The 23584-nt window shown below is 37.7% G+C and overlaps 1 protein-coding gene across 4 annotated transcripts in view; it reads right to left on the bottom strand.

Annotated features, from left to right (window-relative positions):
• The window catches only part of Zdhhc15 (zinc finger DHHC-type containing 15), a 106071-nt gene that overhangs the window by 61053 nt on the left and 21434 nt on the right, over positions 1–23584 (bottom strand). For all 4 annotated transcript variants that reach the window (XR_003850272.1, XM_008837676.3, XM_017799249.2 and 1 more), the window contains 2 exons: positions 7733–7827; positions 602–722 (listed from right to left, as the gene is read on the bottom strand). Coding sequence is in view for 3 of the 4 variants with exons in the window: in XM_008837676.3 (XP_008835898.1) it covers positions 602–722; positions 7733–7827 (216 nt within the window). In the remaining variant the exon portion in view is untranslated. The remainder of the gene's footprint in view (positions 1–601; positions 723–7732; positions 7828–23584) is intronic.

Raw genomic sequence — 23584 nt, 5'->3', positions numbered from 1 at the left:
AAACATTATACTGAATAAACTAAACTAAACATAAGAGTGAAAGCTTTATGATTCCTATTACATAAAAATCTAGAGGAAGCAAAATAATCACTTCAAAAAATATAAAAATAATCATTGTGTGTGTGGGTATGACAGAACTTTCTGGAGTGGGTGATGGTAATATTTTAGTGGCTTTGATTACAGATGTATATTTTTAAAAGCACATTTAATTGTACACTTAAGATTTTGCATATTTTTATAGGCAAATTTTATCCACAAAACATAACATATTTAGGCAGATATGCACTGATGTTTGCTATTTGCTTTGAAATGCATCAGAAAAATAAGATGGTCCCATGAGATAGATGGAGGGAAGAAATACACAAATAGGTATATAATAAAGCAATATAGAAAAGTGTTAGTGGCAGAATCCAGGGTATTACAATTACTTACAACACTTCCAACTTTGATGTGTTTGAAATTTTTTATAATGAAATGTCAAAAGAAGTTACACAGTGATTTTGAAAAGATGGGAGGAAAAGGGGCTAGTGTGAGAACATAGATGCCTTGGTCTTCCTTACATTCTTGCTAGCTGCTTCTCTAGCTGAGATGGTGAACTGACCTCCACTCCCGGTTCTTGTGTACACTGGCAGCTTCTTGGCCATATCAATAAGCATCTGCTTCTGGACCTCAGGTCTCTCTTCATTTTCATAGCGCTCCTTGTCTGTGTAGGACAAGTGGAACTGGAAGTAGAATAGGCAAGATTTTATTTTCTAAGGTCCCCAGACAGTATTAAAAACGATTACTACTGAAATGAAAATATTTGTTATCTATTCTTGAACTCTAAATATAAGTTTGGCTTACAAATTTCTCTTACTAATTATCTCATTTACCTTATCTGCATCTTATCTCATTCTATATAATCTTAAGAAATAGGTGGTGTTCTTTCATAAATAAAGTAAACCTCAGATAGATTATCTTGTTCAAGTTTGTACTCAATTTACTGATGAGTTGCAAACCTGGGCCCCAAATGCAGTTCATCTAATTCTAAGACTTGTGCTCTTTCCATTCCCACACACACACACACACACACACACACACACACACACACACACAAATGTTCAAAAACCAAAAAGTAAATTTAAAGAGAACCATGTCTAGTGGTGCATTTTATGGTATCATGCCATCCTCAAGTGAATGAGAATTAAGTGCCCTCCTGAGGATATGTGGAAGGAATAGGGAGCATTTGAGGCTGTTACAATAAATATGGTACAATATAAGCATTTAATTCTTAGCTCTGCATTCTACACTGAATCAGGTTGGCTTCAACCAAGTGAGAAAATAATGATTAAATACTGTAAATTGATATAAAAAAACTTGGGTTTCTTTTTTTACTAACATGAAAGCAAGAAATAAGAAATTTTAGGTTAAAAAATAGATAATCCAAAGCAGTGCCTTGTGGCAGTACTTTAATCTTCAAGGTATTCTCGTAAATTCAACTTCATCATGATACACTGCACCACTTGAAGGACACAGGCAGAGCTGTGCTGTTTCTACCTGGATGTGACAAATACCTTGTGGTCACTCCACAAGTCTGAAGTAAGGTGTCAGGCTAGATACTATACTTCTGACATTAATTAAGCCTCATTAAGAATTACAACACAATGAACTAATAAATGCATTTTGGGTGAGACAATTGATGACAGATTGGGATGTTTTGAGCACTAAAGGAATTGATACTGTGGCTACTAAACAGACCCAGAACTTTCTTTTCCACAAATTGAAAGTGATAAAGATGTAGTCTTCAACGTTAGACATTTATAGTATTTGGTTAAAACCTAATATTGTTTCATCCAGTTCAGTTGCATAAATTCCAAAGCATTTCTTTAGCTTTTCTACTGGCCTATAAGCTTTCAGACATAATACGAAGGTGGTACTTATTTTTTATTGAACTAAAATTTATATAAGATAAATTTTCACTTTAAAGTGTATATTTTATAGTGTACAAATTCTGTGGCATTTAGTACATTCACAATGTTCCACAAACACCACCACTACCTAGTTCCAAAACATTTCACCACCCCAAGAACACACCTTTCACTCATTAACTAGTTATATTTTTCTTCCTCTTGCCCCCAGACTGCAACCAGTAATCTACTACATGTGTCTATGAATTTGCCTTCGAAATGGTATAGCCTTTGGTGTCTGGTGTCTTTCAATTGCCATAATGTTTCAAGGATCATATACGTTGTAGCATATTTAAGTAATATGACCAATACATTTCTGGTGTGTGAGTGGACATGGAATAGGTTCTTCATCCATTTTTCCACTGATGAACAATTGGATGGCTTCTAATTTTGGCTATGGTGAATAGTGCGCTGATAAAGAGTAGTTGTGCATAAGTATTTATTTGAATGCTTGCTTTCAATGACATTTAATAGACACTGATGAATGGAATTTATGGGTCACATGGCAACTCCATATTTTGATTTATGAGTGAAAGAAGAGCTATTAAGCATAGCAGCCATACCATTTTATATTCCTAGTAAGATTTAGAAGAATTCTGAATTATTTGCACTCTCACCAATACTTGGTATTTTTAATTCCTTCACTAAATTTTGTCCTTCCAGGTGGTTGCAGTCCCATCATGGTCTAGATTTGGATCTCTCTAAATGATTAATGGTGCTTATGAACTTTACACGTGCCTATTAGATATCTGTATATATTCTTTAGAGAAGAAATGTATATTCAAGACCTTTCTACATTTTTAATTAGGTTGCCATTTGCTATTGAATTATAAGAATTCTATTTGTATTCTGAGCACTGAACACATCAGATGTATGAATTGCAAATATTTTTTCTGTGTTTTGAATGGTCTCAGTATTTGGTTTATTACCCTTCTAACCGTCAAGCCCTTTCTTTAAGCCCAGTTTTAGATCACTCTTCATTATCTGGTTCTCTAAAATGTCAAAACAGATTATTTGAGATATTTATCCTTTATAATGTGTTTATAAATATAAATTTTCCTGTGAGCACTGTTTGATTGCATTCTATAATTTCTAGTATGTTGTGTCTCATTTTCATTTCCCTCCAAGTATTTTTAAATTTTTCCATGAGTTCCTTTTGCTTCATTGCTTAAGAGTGTATATAATTTCCCCACATTTGTGGATTTATAGCTTTCTTTTATCTTGTTGATTTTCAGCTTCATATTCCATTGCTGTCAGAGAAAATACTCTGCATAGTTTAAGTCTCTTAAAATTATCGACTTCTTTTGCAGCCTCATAGATTTTCTATATTGGAGAATGCACTGTGTGCAATTTGAAAGAATGTATATTCTGCTATTTGAGGGCAGATTATTCTATACATGTGTGCTCAAATATTTTTACTTTTGATATGTCTAGGTCTCTAAAATGTCAAAACAGATTATTTAGTTATCCTTTTTAATGGTGTTCTATTCACTATTTTAAAATGTATTATTGGTACCCTTACTATTGCTGAAGTGTATTTTTTTTTATCAATTCTACCAGTTGGTGCTTCTATTTTTCAGGTTCATTTTTTTTCAATTTTTATTTTTAAAATACAGTTTTATTGATTATTTGTAGATTTCATACAATACATATTAATTATATTTAGCCCCTGGTTCCTTATCTATACCCCTCCATACCCTGCCTACAGGACTTAATTCATTTTGTCATGTATGTTAAGGCCTATTGAGTCAAGTTTGTATACCTAGTAGATGTTCTTCGGTGTGAGCTCATCCACTGGAGCCTGTTCAGTCTAGAGTCACTCACTTAAAGGAGATCAACTCTCCCTCACCTACCAGTGATCATCTGCCAATAGTTCCTTGGCTAAGGTTAGGGCTTTCTGCCCATTTCCTCAGTTATGCTGGTTTTTGTCTGATTGAGTTTGCATGAGTCTTGTGCATACTGTCACCGTTGCCATAAGTTCATATGAGCAAGGTCCTAGGAGTCTGTAACACTCTGTTTCCTTATGGTCATGCACCTCCTCCCTTGGCTCTTACATTCTTTCCACCTTCTTCAGAAATGGTCTCTTAACCCTGGGTGGGTGAAGTTTAATATAACTCTTATATACTGATGCATTAACTTTGTTTTTTGAGGTGCTGCAGACTGAATCCAGCAACCTGCTAGCTAAATGTTCTAACACTGAGTCATATATCTCAAATTGGCCCTTTTATCAATATACAGCACATTTCTTTTTCTTGTTAAGTGTTTCACCTAAATTCTCTTCAAATTTTTAAAATTATTTTTATTTTATGTGTATGCATGTATTGCATGCTTGTAGGTAAGTGGTCCTGTGTCATACAATGCCTGCAGAGGACAGAAGAGGCTGTCGGATCCCCTGGCACTGGAGTTATGGACAGTTGTTAGCTGCCATGTGGGTGCTGGGATTTGAACCCGGGTCTTCTGCAAGAACAACCAGTGTTCTTAACTGCTGAGCCATCTCTCCAGCCTCCCCTTTAAAAAAAAATTTTGTGTTGCTACAGCTCTAACTCAGAGCCTCACACATGCCAGGGATGTACTGCATTTCGAACAACCAACCCCAATATCTCTCTCTCTCTCTGTCTCTGTCTCTGTCTCTGTCTCTGTCTCTCTCCCTCCCTCCCTCCCTCCCTCCTTCCATCACTTCTTCACTCCCTTCCTTCTATCTGTGTGAAAATGCCCTTGTTTGGTACTAGCTTAGGCATTTTCACTCTCTTTTGATTACATTTGCTTATATTTTTCTATCCCTTTACTTTCAGTTTATGTCTTTAGTTCTAAATTTAACTGTATTATTTGTGAATCTCAGGCTTTTATTGACTATATATGTATATATTTGAGACAGGGTCTCACCATGACAACTGGCTAGGCTGGAACTCTCTATGTAGACCAGGCTGGCCTGGAACTCAGAGAAGGGCCTGCCTCTGCCTCCCAAGTGCTGATATTAAAGGCATGTGTCACCATGCCCAACCCAATAATAATATTTTTAAAATTTGTTTATTTTTTGAAGTAAACCTCATCCTGTAGCTCACACCTGCTCTCATAGGTATGGTAATCCTCCTGCCTCATCCTCCAGAATGTTGAGATTAAAGGCATAAATCACTATGCCCAGCAATCTCAGTCTTAAATGGATAGATTTCATGTAATTATTCACTGGAAAAGAAACCTGGCATTTTTCTCTTTAATTACTCAATACCTGCATTGCTGCCTTTCTCTGAACTTTAATTTTTTTTTCCTTCACTTTGTTCTTTCTCTGGTACCTTGTGTCCTTGGGATCAAAGCCTCTTTGCCTGGCGCCAAACAATGCCTAGTGTGGGGTTCTGGCCACGTAATTCAGTATGTGGAAGGTCTCTGACTCTGTTCCTAGTACTGCAGGGCCACCTCCTAGCAGCGGCTGTAATCAATCCACTTCCACCAGTCTCCCTTGATCTTAAACTTTTTGTGCACAGCTAGAAGGCAGTTTGAATGTTGGTGTTTGTATGCAATTCTGTAGGCCGGGATCAGATGTACCAGCTCACAAACAAGCCACACCGCCTTCTTCTGCCAGGGCATGTTGGCTATGGCGAGGCTGCTGGCTGAGCTCTCTCCACAGCAGGCCATGCCCTTCACTGAAATGAAGCTGGGGTTTCCCCGGGCGGGGGGCGCTCGGCATAGGCCTGGACTTCATTCATATTCCCACACTTCAGGAAAGCATCAGTCTGTATACTTTCGTTATTGGTGGGAGAAGGGCTGGATGATGCAGCCGTAGGAAAGGGAGCTGGGGAAGTGGCTCACTGTATAAGAGCACTAGCCTTGCATTCATGAGGACTTGAGTTCAAACCCCCAGCACTCATGTAAACAGCTGGGGTGCACCTATAACTCTAGTACTGTGTGGGGTGGAGACAGGAGGATACCCAGAGCTGCTGGTTGCCTGTCTGGCTTCAGGTTCAATGACAGAACCTGTTTCAAGGAAATAAGGTAGAGAGTGATAAAGCAGGGCACCCGACGTCCTCCTCTGGCCTCTGTGTGTGCCAGGCACACTTATGTGCCCCCCTCCCCGACAGGCAGATGTAGGAAAGGGCTAGCCAAGACTAAGAAGCATAATGGATGATGACTAGGGGAGACTTGGGCCAGACCTCACCCTAGAACAATTTTGAAAAAGAACAACTTGATCTGATTTGCATTTTAATGAGATCACTGGACCTGCAGGTTAGAAAAGGGCTTGGAGAGACCAAAAGGGAGAGTTGAGCTGGTAAAGCATTTTCATAGAACAGGCTAGAAGTAATGCTCCCGTGTGGTGTGCTTGTGTAGGGGTAAAGGGATGATATTTGCACAGTGTAAAACCTGTGCACTGGGTTTCAGAGCTGTGGATGGATCTGAGAGAGATCTAGAAAGTAAACTTAATGAATGTGGCTGCAAACTGGTTAGGGGAGATAGGGAATTCAAAGGTCAATGCTGACCCAACAGGCCTGGCCTAAGAACAGGAGGGGTGATGGAGGTATCACTTTCTCTGTGAGAGTATGTCAAGACAACACTCAAAAAGGTCTGGAGACAAGCTAGGGGGAACAAATATGTGAATCATCATGGTGAGAGTTATCAAAACCGAGGCTAGAGGCAGCTGAGTGGTTAAGAGCTTTTGCTGCTCTTGCAGTGGACCTAAGTTCTGTTCCCAGCATCCACATGGCAGCTCACAAGTACTTGTAACTCCAGCTCCAGGGGATCTGAGGCCTTCTTCTGGGCTTCATGATACTGCACTCATTTCCACATACACATATATAAACATAATTAAAAGATAAAATAAATCTTAAAAGAAACCCCCTAAAACATGAGGAAGAATGACCTTACCTATGGAGGATGTAACATGAGACCAAGATATCCTACTGGTAGCCTTGATTATCTGGAGCATAAGAAGTGGTGATACTGGCCTGGGGCTCCCCAAGTAAGTGACACTGGCTGGTAAGCTAGCCTCCTGGGCATTGTTGAATAAATTTAGCTGGGCAGTGATGAATGTTCTTGGCCATACATCTGTTTAGATATTTTGTTCTTTTCATTTCATACAATAAAGTATCTTTGGTGAAAGCAATTTTTTCTTTTGTACTATTTTGATTCTGTAAAATAGATGATTTAGATCAACATTTTTTGTGATAACAAGGTTGGAAATGTCTCTCATTGTTTTTTTTCTACTTCCAAATCTAATTTGGTTTAAAGTAGCTACATGTAACAATGCCTGATATGATCACAAATACTTTCCTGAACTCTTGCCAATAGTGAATAAAATATGTGGATTAAAGGGAATATGGCTAAAAATGATTGAATTATTATATTTTCTCAGTTTCTATATATAATAATATGCTTTCATAGACTTGAACTACATGAGGTTTCAAAATCTAAGTGGGTTCTTGTTCTAATCAGATCACCATTGTAGATCCTGGTTTTCTAGTCTCAAAGATATTTAAAGCTAGTGATTTCACAAAATTCTTCCATAGCCTAGTCTATCCTTAATTCATGCAACTGAATCCCTTTCAGTTTTTCCTTAGCTTGGCAAGGTGGTGTGCCATTGTAGTCCCAGATATTCAGGAGGGCTGAAGGAGGAACACCCAAGGTTATGAGTTCAAGGCCAGTCTGGGCAACACAATGAGACCGTGTCTGAAAAAAAGGTAGAATTCCATTTCTTTTGAATTGGGAGGTTATCTGTGCCTCCTTTTGTATTCTTCTTGCTTAGTTCATATCTTCACTTTCTTTTGTTCTTAGCCTTGTGAAGTTACAAATATTCTTACCTTCTGATTTGGCTGCTGTGGGAGTGTAAAGATAGACTTCCAGTAGGTCCATGTGAAGAATACAAAGATGGCATGATAGAGTATGAGGTAGATAACTGAAATACAAGAAAAAAGCAATGTTTATACTTTTAATCTGTTTCTCAGCATTCAAAAAGACAAGACTCAGTGACAAATATCTACCTTATTTTCCTATTACTATGTATTCTCTAGTATATTATGAAATGTTAATTACTACAATTTTCCCGTGAAGAGATAGAAATGAGCCAGAATACCAAATTTTGAACCAGAAACTTTCTAGACGTTATAGCCTTCAAAAGTTGCCCTGTGATTCTGTGAGTAAAGAGAGAAAATGTCCTCTGTGATTATACATGAGAAGCTATTTTAGCCACTTGTCATTTGCTCTCTGCCACTGTGGGTGCTAAAAGGTTATGGTGATATAACTTGTACAATACTTCAGCGTTTACAGCATGTTTTTAAAAAGATATTGTGTGTGTCTCTCTCTGTGTCTCTGTGTATTTGCCATGGCATACATGTAGAGTTCAGAGGACAACTTATGGAAGTCAGTTGTCTCCTTTCACCAAATGAATTCTGGGGATTGACCTCAGGTCACCAGGCTTGGCTGCATGCATCTTTACCCACTGGCTCATCTGGAGTGCCCACAAAATACTTTTATATATGTTATCTCATGTTATTTTTCTCTGTAACTTTGTTGAGATAGATACTATCATAGGGCAGGTAACTGTCTATCAGGGGGTGGTTGATTAACCAAAGTCACACAATCTATAATGTAGCCAGGCATCAAATACAGGATTTCTGACTCCAAATCTAAAGTTCTTTTCAGTAGCTCCATAGACTATAGAGTTTAGAAGCAGGTGTTGTACCTTTGAAAGAGATGACACGTGACTCTCCACTACCTTTCTTCTCATATTCTTTGCCATTTAGACAGTTCAATTGTGGTATTCTCCAAAGAGGTGGTTAAAGGATAGAAAGTTACTTCAGTGTTTCATTGCAACTCCTTGAGTGGCATGGTCTTATTACTTCAATCCATCAAAAAAGTCTCAAGGGAATGATGTAATTCAAGACCAAGACAACAAGGCTGAGCTTCTTATACATTTACTGGTGAACTGAACAAAGCCTTATTCCTTTGGCCCAGTGCTCCCAGCCCCTTAATACAAGACCTTTTATATATGTTTTATTTGTGAGACTATAAAACCTCATTTTAAAATTCAAGAAATAGGGGCTGGAAAGATGGCTCAACAGTTTAAGAGCACTGGCTGCTCTTACAGAGATTAGGTTTGATACCCAGCACCCAAATGGTGGCTAATTGCAGTTCTAGGGAGTCCAACACCATCTTCTGATCTCCGTGGGAATTGCATGACATGGGTTCACTTACTTACATGCAGGCAATACACTCAACATATATAATAAAATAAAAATAATAAACAAAATATATTTTAAAATTCAATAACTATATAGTAAAAGATAAATGCCTACTCCATATATATGTTCAACTTGTCACCTCCTCATGCTAAGGGTGTGCATCATTCTAAATTCTCTCGCTTGTACATACTACATAAATATAATAAGCATGACATCTTTATAACATTCAGAATATTTTTGTAATTGTCTTTCAAAAAGTAGTACATTCTTAAGCTTTTTAAAATTTGAAGGTACAGAAAAAGTATATGGTGAAATCTTTCTCTTATATAGTTTTCTTCTTTGGAAACAACTAACATCACAGGCCATAAGTTCAGGTTTTATATTTATAAAATAATCCAAACAATGTACTTTTCCATACTCAGAGAAGTAGTGTGCAGACTATTTACAGAGTGTTTTACACCATACATTTTTTTGCTTATTTCAATTTGGAGATTATTTCACTCAGCATAACTTGGAGTTTTTCTTTTTCTTTCTTTTTACTTTGTCTTTTGAGATGGGGTCTTCCTGCAGCCCTATCTGGCCTGGAACTCCCTACATCGACCAGGTTCGCCAGGATTTCACAGAGATCTGTCTGCGTCTGCCTTCTGAGTGCTGGAATTAAAGGCATTCACCACCATACCTGGCATTTCTTATTCTCTTTAAGTGTCAGTAGTGTGCTAAATGAGACATCTAAATTACATCCCTCCTCTCAAGGCTCAGGGGTTGTTGTGGAAGAGGGGGCAGAAAAAATTTAAGAGTCAGAGGCTAGGGAGGACTGCTGCAAAACTATTTTCTGGACATAACAGTGCCATTGCACTGAACTCACAGAGGATAGTATTTAAAATAGTTATAAATTATATTGGTTTAGGCAAGTAACAGTAGTAGGTTCTCCTCTAGGGTCTATGATCTCTTCAGCCACTTGTAGTTGGCTGTGTTTATAGAACCAGGCATAGATTCCCTCCTATTGAACAGGCCTTAAGTCCAATTAGACAACTGTTGGTTAGTCCCCAAATAAAAGTGCCACTATTGCACCATCAGGGATATTTTTCTGGGGGCAGTCATTGTGATTCATAGCTCTAAACACTCATCAAAGAAGCTTCTTTTTTTTCAATATTATTTTTTATTGAATGTTTGTGTATATTTGTGCAAAAGATGGAAAATATTACAGAGATCCACAACTGGTAAAAAAAGCAAACAATAAGTGACTGTGGGGTACCCAGCTCCAACTGATATATCGACAATGAAACTGCTGCATCTAAGGCTCAGGGCACATCACAGAGGAGGGAGTGGGAAGATCGTAAGAGCCAGAGGACCAGAACACCTGTTAGATGGTGTGCCCAACCATGGCAGGGAAGCTGCACCAGTGAAATCTCAACAATATAGTTGCCTAAACAAGACCTGCGTGATAATAACAGGTGACATGCCAAGATGAATGGGGGAAATTACACAGGGTCCCATCCTTAAATGAAGAGCTACAGGCAATCAATGGCTGTTGAGAGAAGGAGAATTAATTTTCTCCAGAGATAAACTTCCTGATAGATTATTCAATCCCAAGTGTTCAGCCCAAAACACATGCATTTATGAATAGCACTAGATGAATTCAGTAGGTTATATGTATGTATATATATGTACAAATATATATACACATCTGTATATATGTAAGTGTAATAATTAACGAAGAGGTCATGCAATTGAGGGTGGATGTGTAAAGAGTTTGAGGGGTATAAATGATATAAATGCAGTACTCATGTATGCAATTCTTAAATTTTTTTTTTAAAATTCTGACAGAGGTTATAGCTACATGCCCCAGACTTATACATGATCAAGTGAATCAATGTTGCAGCCTGGATGGGGAGGGGCCTATAAGGTCTCACACCTAGCTGAGGGGCTATTGACAGTTGACAGCTGCTAGGGGGAGGGAGGGTCAGTTTTCTTCGGGGATGTGGTCCCTGGTAGGCTATCCATGTTCCAAAGCATACAGGCAGCACTCACTGGATTCAGTGGTCTAAAAAAAAAGTACATGAAGTTGGGACATAGAAGTGGTGGGGTATAGAAGAAGTTGGAGGGGAAGGAGTGTGAGGTATAGTTGATCAAAACACATTGTATGCATGTATAAAATTCCCAAATAATAAAAAAGGTTGCATGGGATTCTACTGAATGACTGTACCTATATCATATATTAAACCAAACAGATTTTGATTTAAATTCAATTTTCCTCCTCTACTGTTAATAAAAATATTTCCCTGAATATTTTGTATATGAGTTATCAGCACATGTACAGAGAATCTGCATGATCAATTCCATGAAATGGAATTGTCAGGCCAAAAGTTATGGCTTTTGATAGCTATTGCCAAATTGTCATTCAGAAAACTTACATTTTTATTTATATCTTATCAGCAATAAATGAGAGAGTTTCTTCCTCCACAGCACAGCCTTTGTAGTAAAGAATTGTCATAATTTCTTATCTTAGTTAAGACTAACATTTTTTCTTTAATATGTTATTCTTTGCTATGATTTTTAATTCTCTGGATTTATGGTTATATGGAAAGTTTCATTACTACCTGACAGAGAAGGGATGTGTTCATTCATGTTAATTCATTATGGAATGGGAGTATGGAAGCTTTGGTTTTAAAAGGATCAGAAGAAAATAATTTTATAATTATGTTGTCATTGTATACTTCAATGGTAATGGGATTAAACACATTGTATTACCTAAATTGCTGAAAACCAAACTCCCACAGTATTTTATGGGCTTTTAACATTTTATTCCAATGATTGAGATGGCAAATGTGGCACTTTTACTTGGCCCAAGTTCTATTACACATTAATACTGGCTTAATTATGGAGTTGGAAATATCTGAGTCTTGTTGCTTGATTCCAAGGACTTACATAACTTAAAATTTCTTTTTTAAACTTCATTTTTGAGAGTTTCATACGTGAATATTGTATTTGCATTATTTTCATTCCTCCCAGTCCCCCTCCAACTCCTCCCATGTCTCCCTGCTCCCTTTCAATATCTTGTCCTCTTTAATTATTATTGTTACATATACATATATATTTATAAATATAAATATATATAAAAGGTATTGAGTCCATTTATTGGTGAGCATATGTACCTGTGCTTAGAGCTGTCTATTTGGGATTAGACAACCTCTTACGGAGCTAGTCCCTGGCAAAAACTACTTTTCCCTCCTTCAGCATTTGTTGATTGCCAGTAGCTTTTCATCTTGAGGTTGGACCCTGTGAAATTTCCCCAGCCCCCTGCCTACTTCCATTTTTATTGAATTTTTGTGAATTCCATACAATCTATTTTGATGATATTTATACCCCTTCCCCTCATAGCCCCCTGGATTTCATGTATTCTGTCATATTAGATTCATTTTTATAGGTTAAAAAACGAGGGATCTTGAGGCAAAATAACAAAGTCACAGTTATTTAGTAGACAGATAAAATAGGGACAGATAAAATAAAGTCTTAGATAAGAAATTATGACAATTCTTTACAAAGGCTATGCTGAGAAAGAAACTCTCTCATTTATTGTTGATACGAATGTAAATGAAAATGTAAGTTTTCTGTAGGACAATTTACTATTGATTTCACAACAGTCTTAGAGTTGGGGGAGATCATAGTGATCATCTAGTTCAGACTCCTCATTTTGATATAGCTGAGGCCCAGAGAAGGGGACGTGAGTTAATCAGAGTTACCCATGGAGGTTATCGAAGCACTAGAACCATAATCCAGCTTTCTTCATTCCCAGTCCAGAGCTCTATTCCTTTAGAGCATCAATTCTCAAATTTCAGCATACAGGGCTGGCAAGATGGCTCAGTGGGTAAAGGCACTTGCCAAGCCTGATAAACTGAGTTCTACCCTTAGAACCCAGATGGTTAAAGGAGAGAACCAGCTCCTACAAGTTTTCTTCTGATCTCCGCATACACACCACGGCATACATGCAAACGAATGTTTGTGTGCACGCGCACGTGTGCGTACACACACACACACACACACACACACATTTTTAAAATGTAATAAAAAATCCAGCATGCATTTTTTTCACCAAAGACTAAATCAGTATCTGAATTAGAGTCCAAGAATTTCGCACCTCCCCCCAGGTCCTTCGGAAGTAAGAACCAGGAGAAACAGTGCTTTACAGGCCATCTGGTTGTCCAGCCTACCATTTCCAAGAAGAAGTCCTCTCCAATATCCCTGGCAGGCAATTACTTCATCTCTGCCAGTACCCTAAAGTGACTGTTCTTGAAATACAGAAAGGACTCAAGTTTTTCCAGTTTATGCTTCCCCCTATATAGCTAATGTTCCTGGGCTTTGGTTTCAAATGCATACAAGGCTATTTTTTTTTCTGCCTTAAAAACATGCATTATGGGGGTTGGAGGGATAGTCAGTGGTTAAGAACACTAGCTGCTCTTGCAGAGCACCCAGGTTTGATTTCCAGCACCCACATCATGGATAACAACCGTCTGTAACTCTAGTTCCAGGGGATTCAACACTCTCTTCTGACCTCCTTGGGTGGTGCATGGCACATATGCACTTACATACACGTAGGTAATACACACATACACATAAAATAATAATAATAAATCAAAATAAATTATTAAAAATGCAGTATATCTCCCACTCTGGATATTCTTTGAGACTGGGTTTTATATTGTAGCTCAGACTGGTTTGGAACTCACTATATAGCCACAGCTGGTCTTGAGCTCATGACAATCTTTTTGCCTCAGTTGCCTCAGTCTCCCATGTGCTGGAATTACAGACATGAGTCACCACACCTGGCTAGGATACCTCTTTATAATTATTTTTTGTGCCTCGAATAGCCATCCTGCAGGGACCTTAAATCTTTTTTTAAAGTATATGCTCCAGTGAGGTTTCAAATCACTAGAGAAACAGCTTATGACCTGTAACTCTCAGTTGCCACTAATTGACTTTGGAATGAAATGGGAAAACATCTTTTTCCCCCAGAAAACAGGCATAGTGAAGCCCTTCACTTATTAGGCAGTGATTAGTGATGGGGCATTAGAAGCTACTGGAGTTAACATTCGTATATGATAGCCCAAAGTCTTTCCAGTATATTTTTTCCTTTCCTTCCATAAGGTGCAAAGGTTTGCAAGAGGACCAGAAATCATTCATAAGGAGCAGGGCCAAATGCCAAAGAAAAATTCAACTAAGCATGCAGTTGTTCTGCATTTAGTCACTGTGTTGTAATATGAATAGTCCATTATGAGAATAGCTTCTGAAATTAAAATGACTTCTTAAGGGCCGTCTCTAAAATAATGACTCATAAACACCTTGGTAAAAATTATGGAAACAAATTATATGGTGAAAGTAATATTAAATTGTTATTAGCAACATCTTTGGACAGCAGGTTGCCCTTTCTAGGTTTTGTTCCTGGGGGGGGGTAGAGTGAGAGATATGAGTGTGTGTGTGTGTGTGTGTGTGTGTGTGTGTGAGAGAGAGAGAGAGAGAGAGAGAGAGAGAGAGAGAGAGAGAATCTTGTATACATTCTTGTGTGCTTTCATATGAATGTAATAGACTGTTGTGAAGGCAGAAAGTTGAGGACCCAAGTGGGAAAGGGGGAAAGTAAAGCAGTTTTCCTACGTATTTTCAGATCCACAAATGCCAAGGCTGTTACTGTGACAATTATCTAACACACATTTTTCTTCTTTAAAAGCTATTATTGGAAATTCTTTAGTTTAAAAGGAGATTACTTTTCTGTAATATCTTTTGATAAAAGGAGATTACTTTTCTGTAATAACTTTTGATAAAATATCAGTTGATGACTAAAAGCATTTGTGTTGGTAGTGAGGGAAAACCGGGAGAGAGGAGTACTTTGCAATTATGCACTGTAATTCAAATAGGAACACCAGTTGTAGATCTAGCAAATGACAGTCCTCCCTAAAATCCCTATTTTGGCTCAGTATAGGAACCCCTATAAGGGGAAAATTTGTCATCTAGGTAGTACCATCTCCCTCTGAACAGAGCAGTTCATAACAAAATGTTGATTCTGATGGTAAATACACTGTCTTCCTTCACTTTCATTGCCTTGTAAATTCTAACAGAGCCAGGTCTGGCATGGAAGATATTTGAAGGAGTTGTATGCATGAACTAAGAGTCTCAGTTTGTGCCCAAGGTTCTCAGGATACTTGATGAGAATGTCCATGGTTTATCTATCCTTAGCATTTGAGTCTTTCTCAGTTGTTTCCAGGGTTTTGCTAGTTAACTCCTAGGAGTTTCTCTCATGGTGATACCAAATTCTGGGGACAATATATGACTACGTATTTTGAAAGGCATAGTTTTTTTTCATTAATGTCAACTTCAAAAGTTAGGCTTTCAGGGAGGAGGTGCATGACCATATGGAAATAAGAGTCCTACAGGCTCCTGAGACCTCCTTGCTCATATGAACCTACAGCAATGGTGTCAGCACGCACAAGACCCATGCAAACTCAAGCAGACAAAAACCCAGGACAAAAGTGTGGAAATGGGCAACAAGCCCCTATCTTAGTTGAGGAACTATTGGCAACTGATTAACGCTGGGTGAGGAAGCTCTGATCTTCTTAAAGGAAGGGACTCTAGATAGGCTGACTAGACCCCAGTGGATGAACCTGAACTGAGGGACATTTGGGAACACTAACTTGACCCAATAGGCCTTAAGAAAAATGACAGAATACATGAATTCCACTGGGAGGGTGCCAATGAGGAAGGGGATATAAAGACAATTAAGACTGATTAAGATGTTCTGTTTGAAATACACACAAATTCAATAAAAATCTTACAAAAAATGTTAGGCTTTCATCCCAAGTATACTAATTTCCTCTAATTAGCCATTAAGCATTCTACTGTTCATCAATTTATATAAATAGTTTATGAAGCTGGTTAGTGTGAGTCTTAAAAATACGCCATGGTTTCATTTTAGTTGTCATACTAGATCACTCTTTCTCTTCCTTTTTTTTCTCTGCTCCATAGATCTAGTTCAGGGCCCAGCATACATGAGGTAAGTACTCAACCACTCAGTTATATCTGTAGCTTAAATCTTAGCATTTTCAAGTTCCAAAGAGCTTTCTAGTCTACTTGTCTCTGTGTATTAGGAGTTAGTGTACAGTATTAAATGTTCAGAAGATACATGTCTATGAATGAGGATTATAGTCTGTGATAATCTTTACCAATATGATTGGATTTGGTAAAAGGCGAACGATTTACACAACCTGAAGAGATCCAAGTACATGATTAGATTTGGATTCACCTAAGAAATACAATTTAGGGTATGCCTGTGAGGGTTTTTTCCAGAGAGGTTTAATTGAGGAAAGAAAAACCACCCTGAATGTAGCGGGTACCATCTCATGAACTGAGATGTGGGAATGAACAAAAAGGAAAAAAAAGTCAGTTGAGCACCAGTGTTCATCTCTCTGCTTCTTGAATGCCAAAGCAAGGTGCAAGGCAAGTAACTGCCTCATGCTCCTACCACCATGCTTCTTCATTCATTATGCTAGACTGTATCCTCTCAAACTGTGGACTGAAATAATTCCTTCCTTAAGTTGCTTTTGTCAGAAAAATGAGAAAACTTATGTGTAGTCTTTTTCAATGTTAAAGAGGTCTCCCTTGTTTGGTCTGTTTTGGGGCATTGAGATGTCACATAAAATAAAATGGATTTGTGTCCTCAAATGTCCTTCCGTGTGGGTCCATCCACTGGGCCTACCAAAAGTCCCATCCCTGTGGGCAGTAGGGGGGAAGGTGTAGATAGGGGAGTGGATCTAAATACCATCACATTATATTGTGTTATAATCACAAAAATTCAATAAAAAATTAAAGTAAAAATAAAAAAGTAAAAAAACATAAAATGGATTTGGAATCAGATTATTGGCTTGAACTGCAGATTCTCCACTTAACTATGCATCCTTGGCCTGGGAGTGGAGCACAGTAGTACAGGACTTGTTTAACATGTTTGTGGACCTAGGTCCCTCTCCCCCAGGCAAAACAAAACAAAACAAAACACAATGGGGCTGGGGAGATGGCCCAGGGTGTAAATGCGCTTGTTCTGCCAGCCTGAGGACCTGAGTTTGGGTCTCAAGAACCCACATGTAAAAGCCTGATGCACTAGCATAAGCACATGCGCCAATAATCCCAGTATGCTCATGGTAATGGGAGGTGGAAACAAACTGTCCAGACTTGTGGCCCAGGTAACATGGCTTATGCAGCCCTGAAGAGAACCTGTCTCAAAGAAGGTGGAAAGGTGAGGGCTTACATTTGAAAGTTGTCCACTGGTCTCCACAAGTGTGCTGTGACATGTCCATGACCACACCTACGTACACATACACTCACATGTCTTCACACCCGCCCACCCACTATAAAACAAAACAACAGCACCCAAATTATGTGTCCTTGAGAAGCTAGTTAACAATATATATGCAGTTATAAATATGCATGTCTGAAAATATGTATGAAATATGCTATTAAATGTATTGATAAACGACAACATTTATGACACATGCACACTTAAAATATTTGTATCACAATGAGTCACAATTAGTTCTCATGAGAATTATTGGTTTAAATGTGTGGACATATTTGATATTTTAATAACTTAATAAACATCATTTTTTTCCTTTTTCTTCCTTCTTAATCTTAGTGATTTATTATCTAAGCAATATTAATAAAAGTTACACGGACTTTAGGGACAGTGATACCATGGCTTTGTTTAAAAGGAGGAAAATGGTTTGTTTCTAATCTTCTCCTTGATGTCTATCCAATATTTTATTGATTCATTTATTTTGGGCATATAGATGTAAACAGGGATAACTAAATCTTGAGGTAGTCTTTGACTTCTTTCCTAGTTCAAAACAGAGAGCTGGAATATCATTATTCCATAGGCACAATTTGGATTATGAGAATCCATTGCTTCCATGTTGTCAGGTATATTCTCAGATGACTTTAAAAGGAAACAGAGATGTTCTGTTGTCTACATGGTGGCTGGAGATTTAGGTATCAATTCTTGCTAGCTGGGTAAGTAGCAGAAATTCTACAAATCACAGGGTGGTTCCCTCAGAATGTATGCATTCATTGATTCAACTCATAAATATATCTCACTAACATAATGTTGACTTTATGTATTTTAATATTAAAATTTCAAAGTTGTAAGGCTTTTTGGATGCTATTTGGCACAGTGGTCTAGAAGACATGTACATCTGCATTACAAGATCTCTAATAAACAGTCATCTAACTTCTGTTTGAATATCAGAAGTAATAGGGAATTGATCAACTCCTAGGGGCAGCCTATATTATTGCTGGACAATTCTGGCTGTTAGACTTATTTTCCTTGTATTACATAGAAATATGATTCCTGGCAACACCCTCACATTGATATTAATTTTCCTATATGGAGAGGAAAACAGATTTGCTTAAAAACAAAAAGACCTATATTCAGACATTTAAAGATCTTTTACAACTCAATAAAATGGGCAAAAGACTTAACCAGATACTTCCCTGAGGAAAAATTAGATGACAATGACACACATGAAAGGATGGTTGATATCAGTAGTCATTACAGAAACACAAATGAAAGTCACAAAGAGCTATTACTTCATATTCAACAGAATGAGAAAACAAAACACAAGAAAGCTATAAATTGGAAACATCGACAGTGAAGATTCAGAGAAATCAAAATTGTCATCTATCACTGGTAGGAAAGAAAAAAGGGTAGAACCATATAGGTAAACACTTTGAAAATTATTTATCAAGTTAAATATATGATATGAAACTAAAACCCCATTCCTTGGTGTTTACTCAAGAGAAATAAAGACACATTTCAGCAAAGGCCTATATATTTACATTCACTTTTTTTTGTGGTGCTGGAAATTGAAGCCATGGCTTTGCATATGGCAGGTAGGCACTATACACTGAGCAATAGCCTTAGCCCCGTACAAGTATATTCTTATCAGTTTCATTCAAAATAGCTCCAAACTGGAAATAACCCAAATGTCCAAATGTTCCTAAACTAGTGAATAAAAGATCAAATTATGGTACATTCGTAATGCGGGATACTAACTAGTAATAAAAAAGAACAAATTACTTGTATCTGCAATGATCTGGAGGAATCCTCAAAATGTATACTGCTAAGCTAAATACAAAAGGTTACATACTGTATAATTCCATTTTATGACATTATGAAAACGATAAAATTCTAAGATATAAAAATTAAACCTATGGTAGCCAGATGTAGGGAGTGAGAGGACTGTTTGTAAATGGGGCAGATGGAATGATTTGAGATAATGTTATGTATTTTTATTATGGTGGTGTTTATATTATTACATAAATTTGTCAAATCTTATCAACCTTCATACTTAAAAAAGGATGGCTCTTAGTTTATATAAATCATACCTCAATAATTCTGCCAAAACTAGAAAAAAATCTAAAAGTGGGATTTTTCCTTGGATTTTTTAAAAATCATATATATTCTGGCATTTAGCAAAACAGATAACAATTCAAAATTTCCAGACTAATATTTTTATTTTTCTCAATAACCATATTCAATGTGTTGAGTGTTCTAGGTTGTAGGATTGAAAACACTGTTGATAGGTACAGAAGCCAGGGTAGGCACTGGCTTCATTGTGGCAGGCCTTTCTTTCTTTTTTCTTTCTTTCTTTCTTTCTTTCTTTCTTTCTTTCTTTCTTTCTTTCTTTCTTTCTTTCTTTCTTTCTTTCTTTCTTTCTTTCTTTCTTTCTTTCTCTTTCTTTTTCTTTCTTTCTTTCTTTCTCTTTCTTTCTTTTCTTTCTTTCTTTTTCTTTCTCTTTCCTTCCTTCCTTCCTTTCCTTCCTTCCTTCCTTTGTTTCTTTCTTTCATCTGTCATCTATCTAATTGTTTTGAGTCAATATATGCCTCCATGCAAGAGCAATCTCATACAAGTAGAGATTGCAGAGGCATGTAGGAAGGGAATGACAGCATAGAAGTTCCAGACCAGCAGACTGAGGAGAGATGAGTTGAAGCATGTGAAAATCAGAGCCTTGAAATGGTACAATTAGATGTAGCTAATCCAGAGATGTCTATATGTAAACAGTCAAAATTACTTTTAAAAATGTATGGGCTGTTGAGGTTGCACAGTAGGTAAGGGCACTGTCATCAAGCCTAAGAGACCTGACTCAATTCCTGGGCCCCACATGGTGGAAGGGGAGAAAATCAACTTTTCCAGTTGTCTTCTGACCTCCACACATGGAATATGGCACACACACACGTACATACATACACCCTCATGTGTGCAAACACAAGACAAAGAAATATAATTTGTAAAAAAAAATTAAAAATACACCAGGTATATAATAGACAACACTGAACTTTGCTCTATCCTTCACCCTGTCATCATTATCAGGGACTTATACTTTCTACTTCACACACTGTTAAATTATTTGTGCTTTATGAGGTTCTAGTACTTTTTCATAATATAGAATAACAATTAAGGAACCAGGGAGGTGAAGGAAAAGAAAGAACCTGAGAGAGAATAGTAGGAAACAGGAGTTACTAAGGGAGATATGGATAAAAATGGGTTATTTTAATGGGAGCGGGGAGGGAGCGTTATACAAGGAACCTTGGGGATAAAGGGAAGGAAGGAGCTCAACAGAGGTGGGACCATAGGAGAAGGGTATTATTAAGGGAGAAATGGGAAAAATGGGGGCACTTTAAATGGGGAAACCACGGTGGAAGGGTTAGACAGTGAGAGAGATAATGCCTAGCTACTTAAAAAAAAAAAAACAGAGGGAACCATATTAGTCCAACAACCTACAGACAAATCATACATGCAACTAGTTCAAGGAACATAAATATACATCTAGTCAAGGTTTATCTGAGAATGTTTGCTTTTTGCCCAAGCTTTACCTACATAGCACATGGTAATTTAAAGTACCAGACTGGTGGAACTAACCTTCTTGGATGTTTATCAGCCATACTTTGAGGCCTATACTAATCTGGTCAGAGGGACTTAAAGGACAGTTTTTGCCCCTTGCCTTCAAGGTCGACTAAGTTCCAGGGGACTATGAAGCACCTCTCAAAATGTCCTGTAACTGTGGTCAGTCACCTGTCCTCTTGATCAAGGAGGCCATGGAGACACCACCAGATGGACTTGAACCAGTGTCCAGTCTACAAAGAGTAGGGTCAACACAGAGGAAACATTTCCTCCATGATCCAAGAAAAGCCAGCCATGTTCGAGCAGGACCTTTGACTTATCGTCACATAGATGGAACTGGTAAAAGAAAGGAGCCAGGGGCTCCTCCCAAGCCCATGTGACCCCCGAGGAACAGATCCTCAAACAACATTAAGAGTAAAAATAAATTTGTTTATTTGGGCCAACTCTATGGTCTTAAACACCCAAAAGGAAAGTATAACCAAAGATTAAAGTGATCAGTATATTTCTTTAAGAGCCCATGTGTATTCCTAAAGCTACATAACAAGAACCAAAGCCAGACAGGAGACAGCTTCCTTTGAATTGTTGGCCAGGGTGGCCCAAGAGACTCCCAGAGAGTAATCCAGCATAGAATTGGGAAAATGAACAGCGGACTCCAATTTTATCTAAAGGGATGTTGGCAACTGATTGCTGCTACGTGAGAAAGAGCTGATCTCCCTAAAACAAGGGACTCTAGATAGGCTGACTAGACTCAGCGGATGGACAAGCCCTGGGGAATGGCTGGGGGCACTAACAACACTGTGGACAGTAACAGGGATGACAGTGATGGGGGGGAGGCTATGGGAGGGTGTCATTTGGGATGCGGGTATAGTGATGAATAAGATTGTTTGGGATGTTCTGTATGAAATACACAAAAAATCAATCAATAAATAAAAAAATAACAATTATGTTTAATTTTTAAGTTCATCATGAGGAAATTATCAAATAACTCATAGTACAGCCATAGTATTAAGTATTCTTCAGATAATTTTTAATTGAAAAATATCTGTTTGTACTAATAGGGAAAATACATTGTTAAAAAAAAAAAGCAAACTACAGAATAATAAGCACACTGTCAGCCAATGGAAAAAAAAAATCAAGCATGTGTGTGTGTGTGTGTGTGTGTGTGTGTGTGTGTGTATGTGCACAGATCTATACTTCTGTTTGGAAGTTTAAAGAAAAAGATCTACAAGAATACAAATCAAACCAAAGATAACAGTTACCTATGGTTGGTGATTGGAGAGGGAACAATGTGAGTAGGATTGAAATTTTTATATTATATATTTCTATATTGTTTGAATTTATCAATAAGTCCTTTAGAAATGTGTTAACCTAGCAAGGAGAACTTTGTCCCCAAGTTTTCATTAGGAAGTGAATTTTAGGGGGCTGGAAAGATGGCTCAGCAGTTAAGAACAATGGCTGTTCTTGTAGAAGACCTGGTTTTGAATCCCAGCCCCCACTTGGTGGCTAACAACTGTCTGTAATTCCAATTCCAGGGGATCCAGTGCCCTCTTCTGACCTCCATGGACTTCATGACACAGGTTCATTTGCACACATGCAGGCATAACACTCATACACATAAAATGAAAATAAATTTAATAAAGAAAGTGAATTTTAAAAATGAATATAAAATAGCATATCACTTTTATTATTACTATGATTGGTGTTTTGAGACAGACTCTTGCTATGTGGCTCAGACTGACCTCACACTCATGATCCTCCTGAATCTGCCTCAGAAGTTTCTTTCAGTGTACCACCACATCCTAGCAGTACACTATTTTAAAAATTACATTTCTTTTCTTTAATTAAATTTTTTATGCTTTTAAGAATTTCATACATGAGGGGCTGGAGAGATGGCTCAGTGGTTAAGAACACTAGCTGCTCTTACAGAGGATCCAAGTTTGAATCCCAGCACCCATGTGGTGGCTAACAACCACCCATAACTCCAGTTCTAGGAGAATACAACACCTTCTGACCTCCACAGGTACTGCATGACACAGGTGCATGTACACACACGCAGGCAATACACTCACTCACTACAATAAAATAAATTAAATACAAAATTTATACATTATTATTGTATTTACATCATTTCTTTCCTTCCCTCTTTCCCCTCTAACTCCTCCTGTGCAGCCAGGTATGGTGTTGTATGCTTGTAATCCTAGTACTTGGGAGGCAGAGGCAGGAAGACTGCCAAAAGTTTGAAGCTAGCCTGGTCTACAAAGCAAATTCCAAGCCATTTAGAGCTACCCAGTGAGATCCTGTCTCAAAAATCTCCCCCAAGGAAGGACCAGGGATATAGTTTAGTGGCAGAGTGTTTGCTTAGCAAGCACAAAGTCCTAAATTCTATCTCTAGTACTTTAAAAGACAAATAAAATAATAGAGTCATAGTTTTGTGCTGTGGCTATAAGCTCAATAGTAGAGCACTTACCTAGCATGCACACAGCCTCTGAATTCAATTCCAGGGTAAGGAAAATCTTGATTTTTTAATGGCTGCA

The sequence above is a fragment of the Nannospalax galili genome, unplaced genomic scaffold, assembly GCF_000622305.1.
Source record: "Nannospalax galili isolate Female #2095 unplaced genomic scaffold, S.galili_v1.0 scaffold238, whole genome shotgun sequence".
Lineage (NCBI taxonomy): Eukaryota > Metazoa > Chordata > Mammalia > Rodentia > Spalacidae > Nannospalax > Nannospalax galili.
This window is presented reverse-complemented; position numbering and strand designations above follow the sequence as displayed.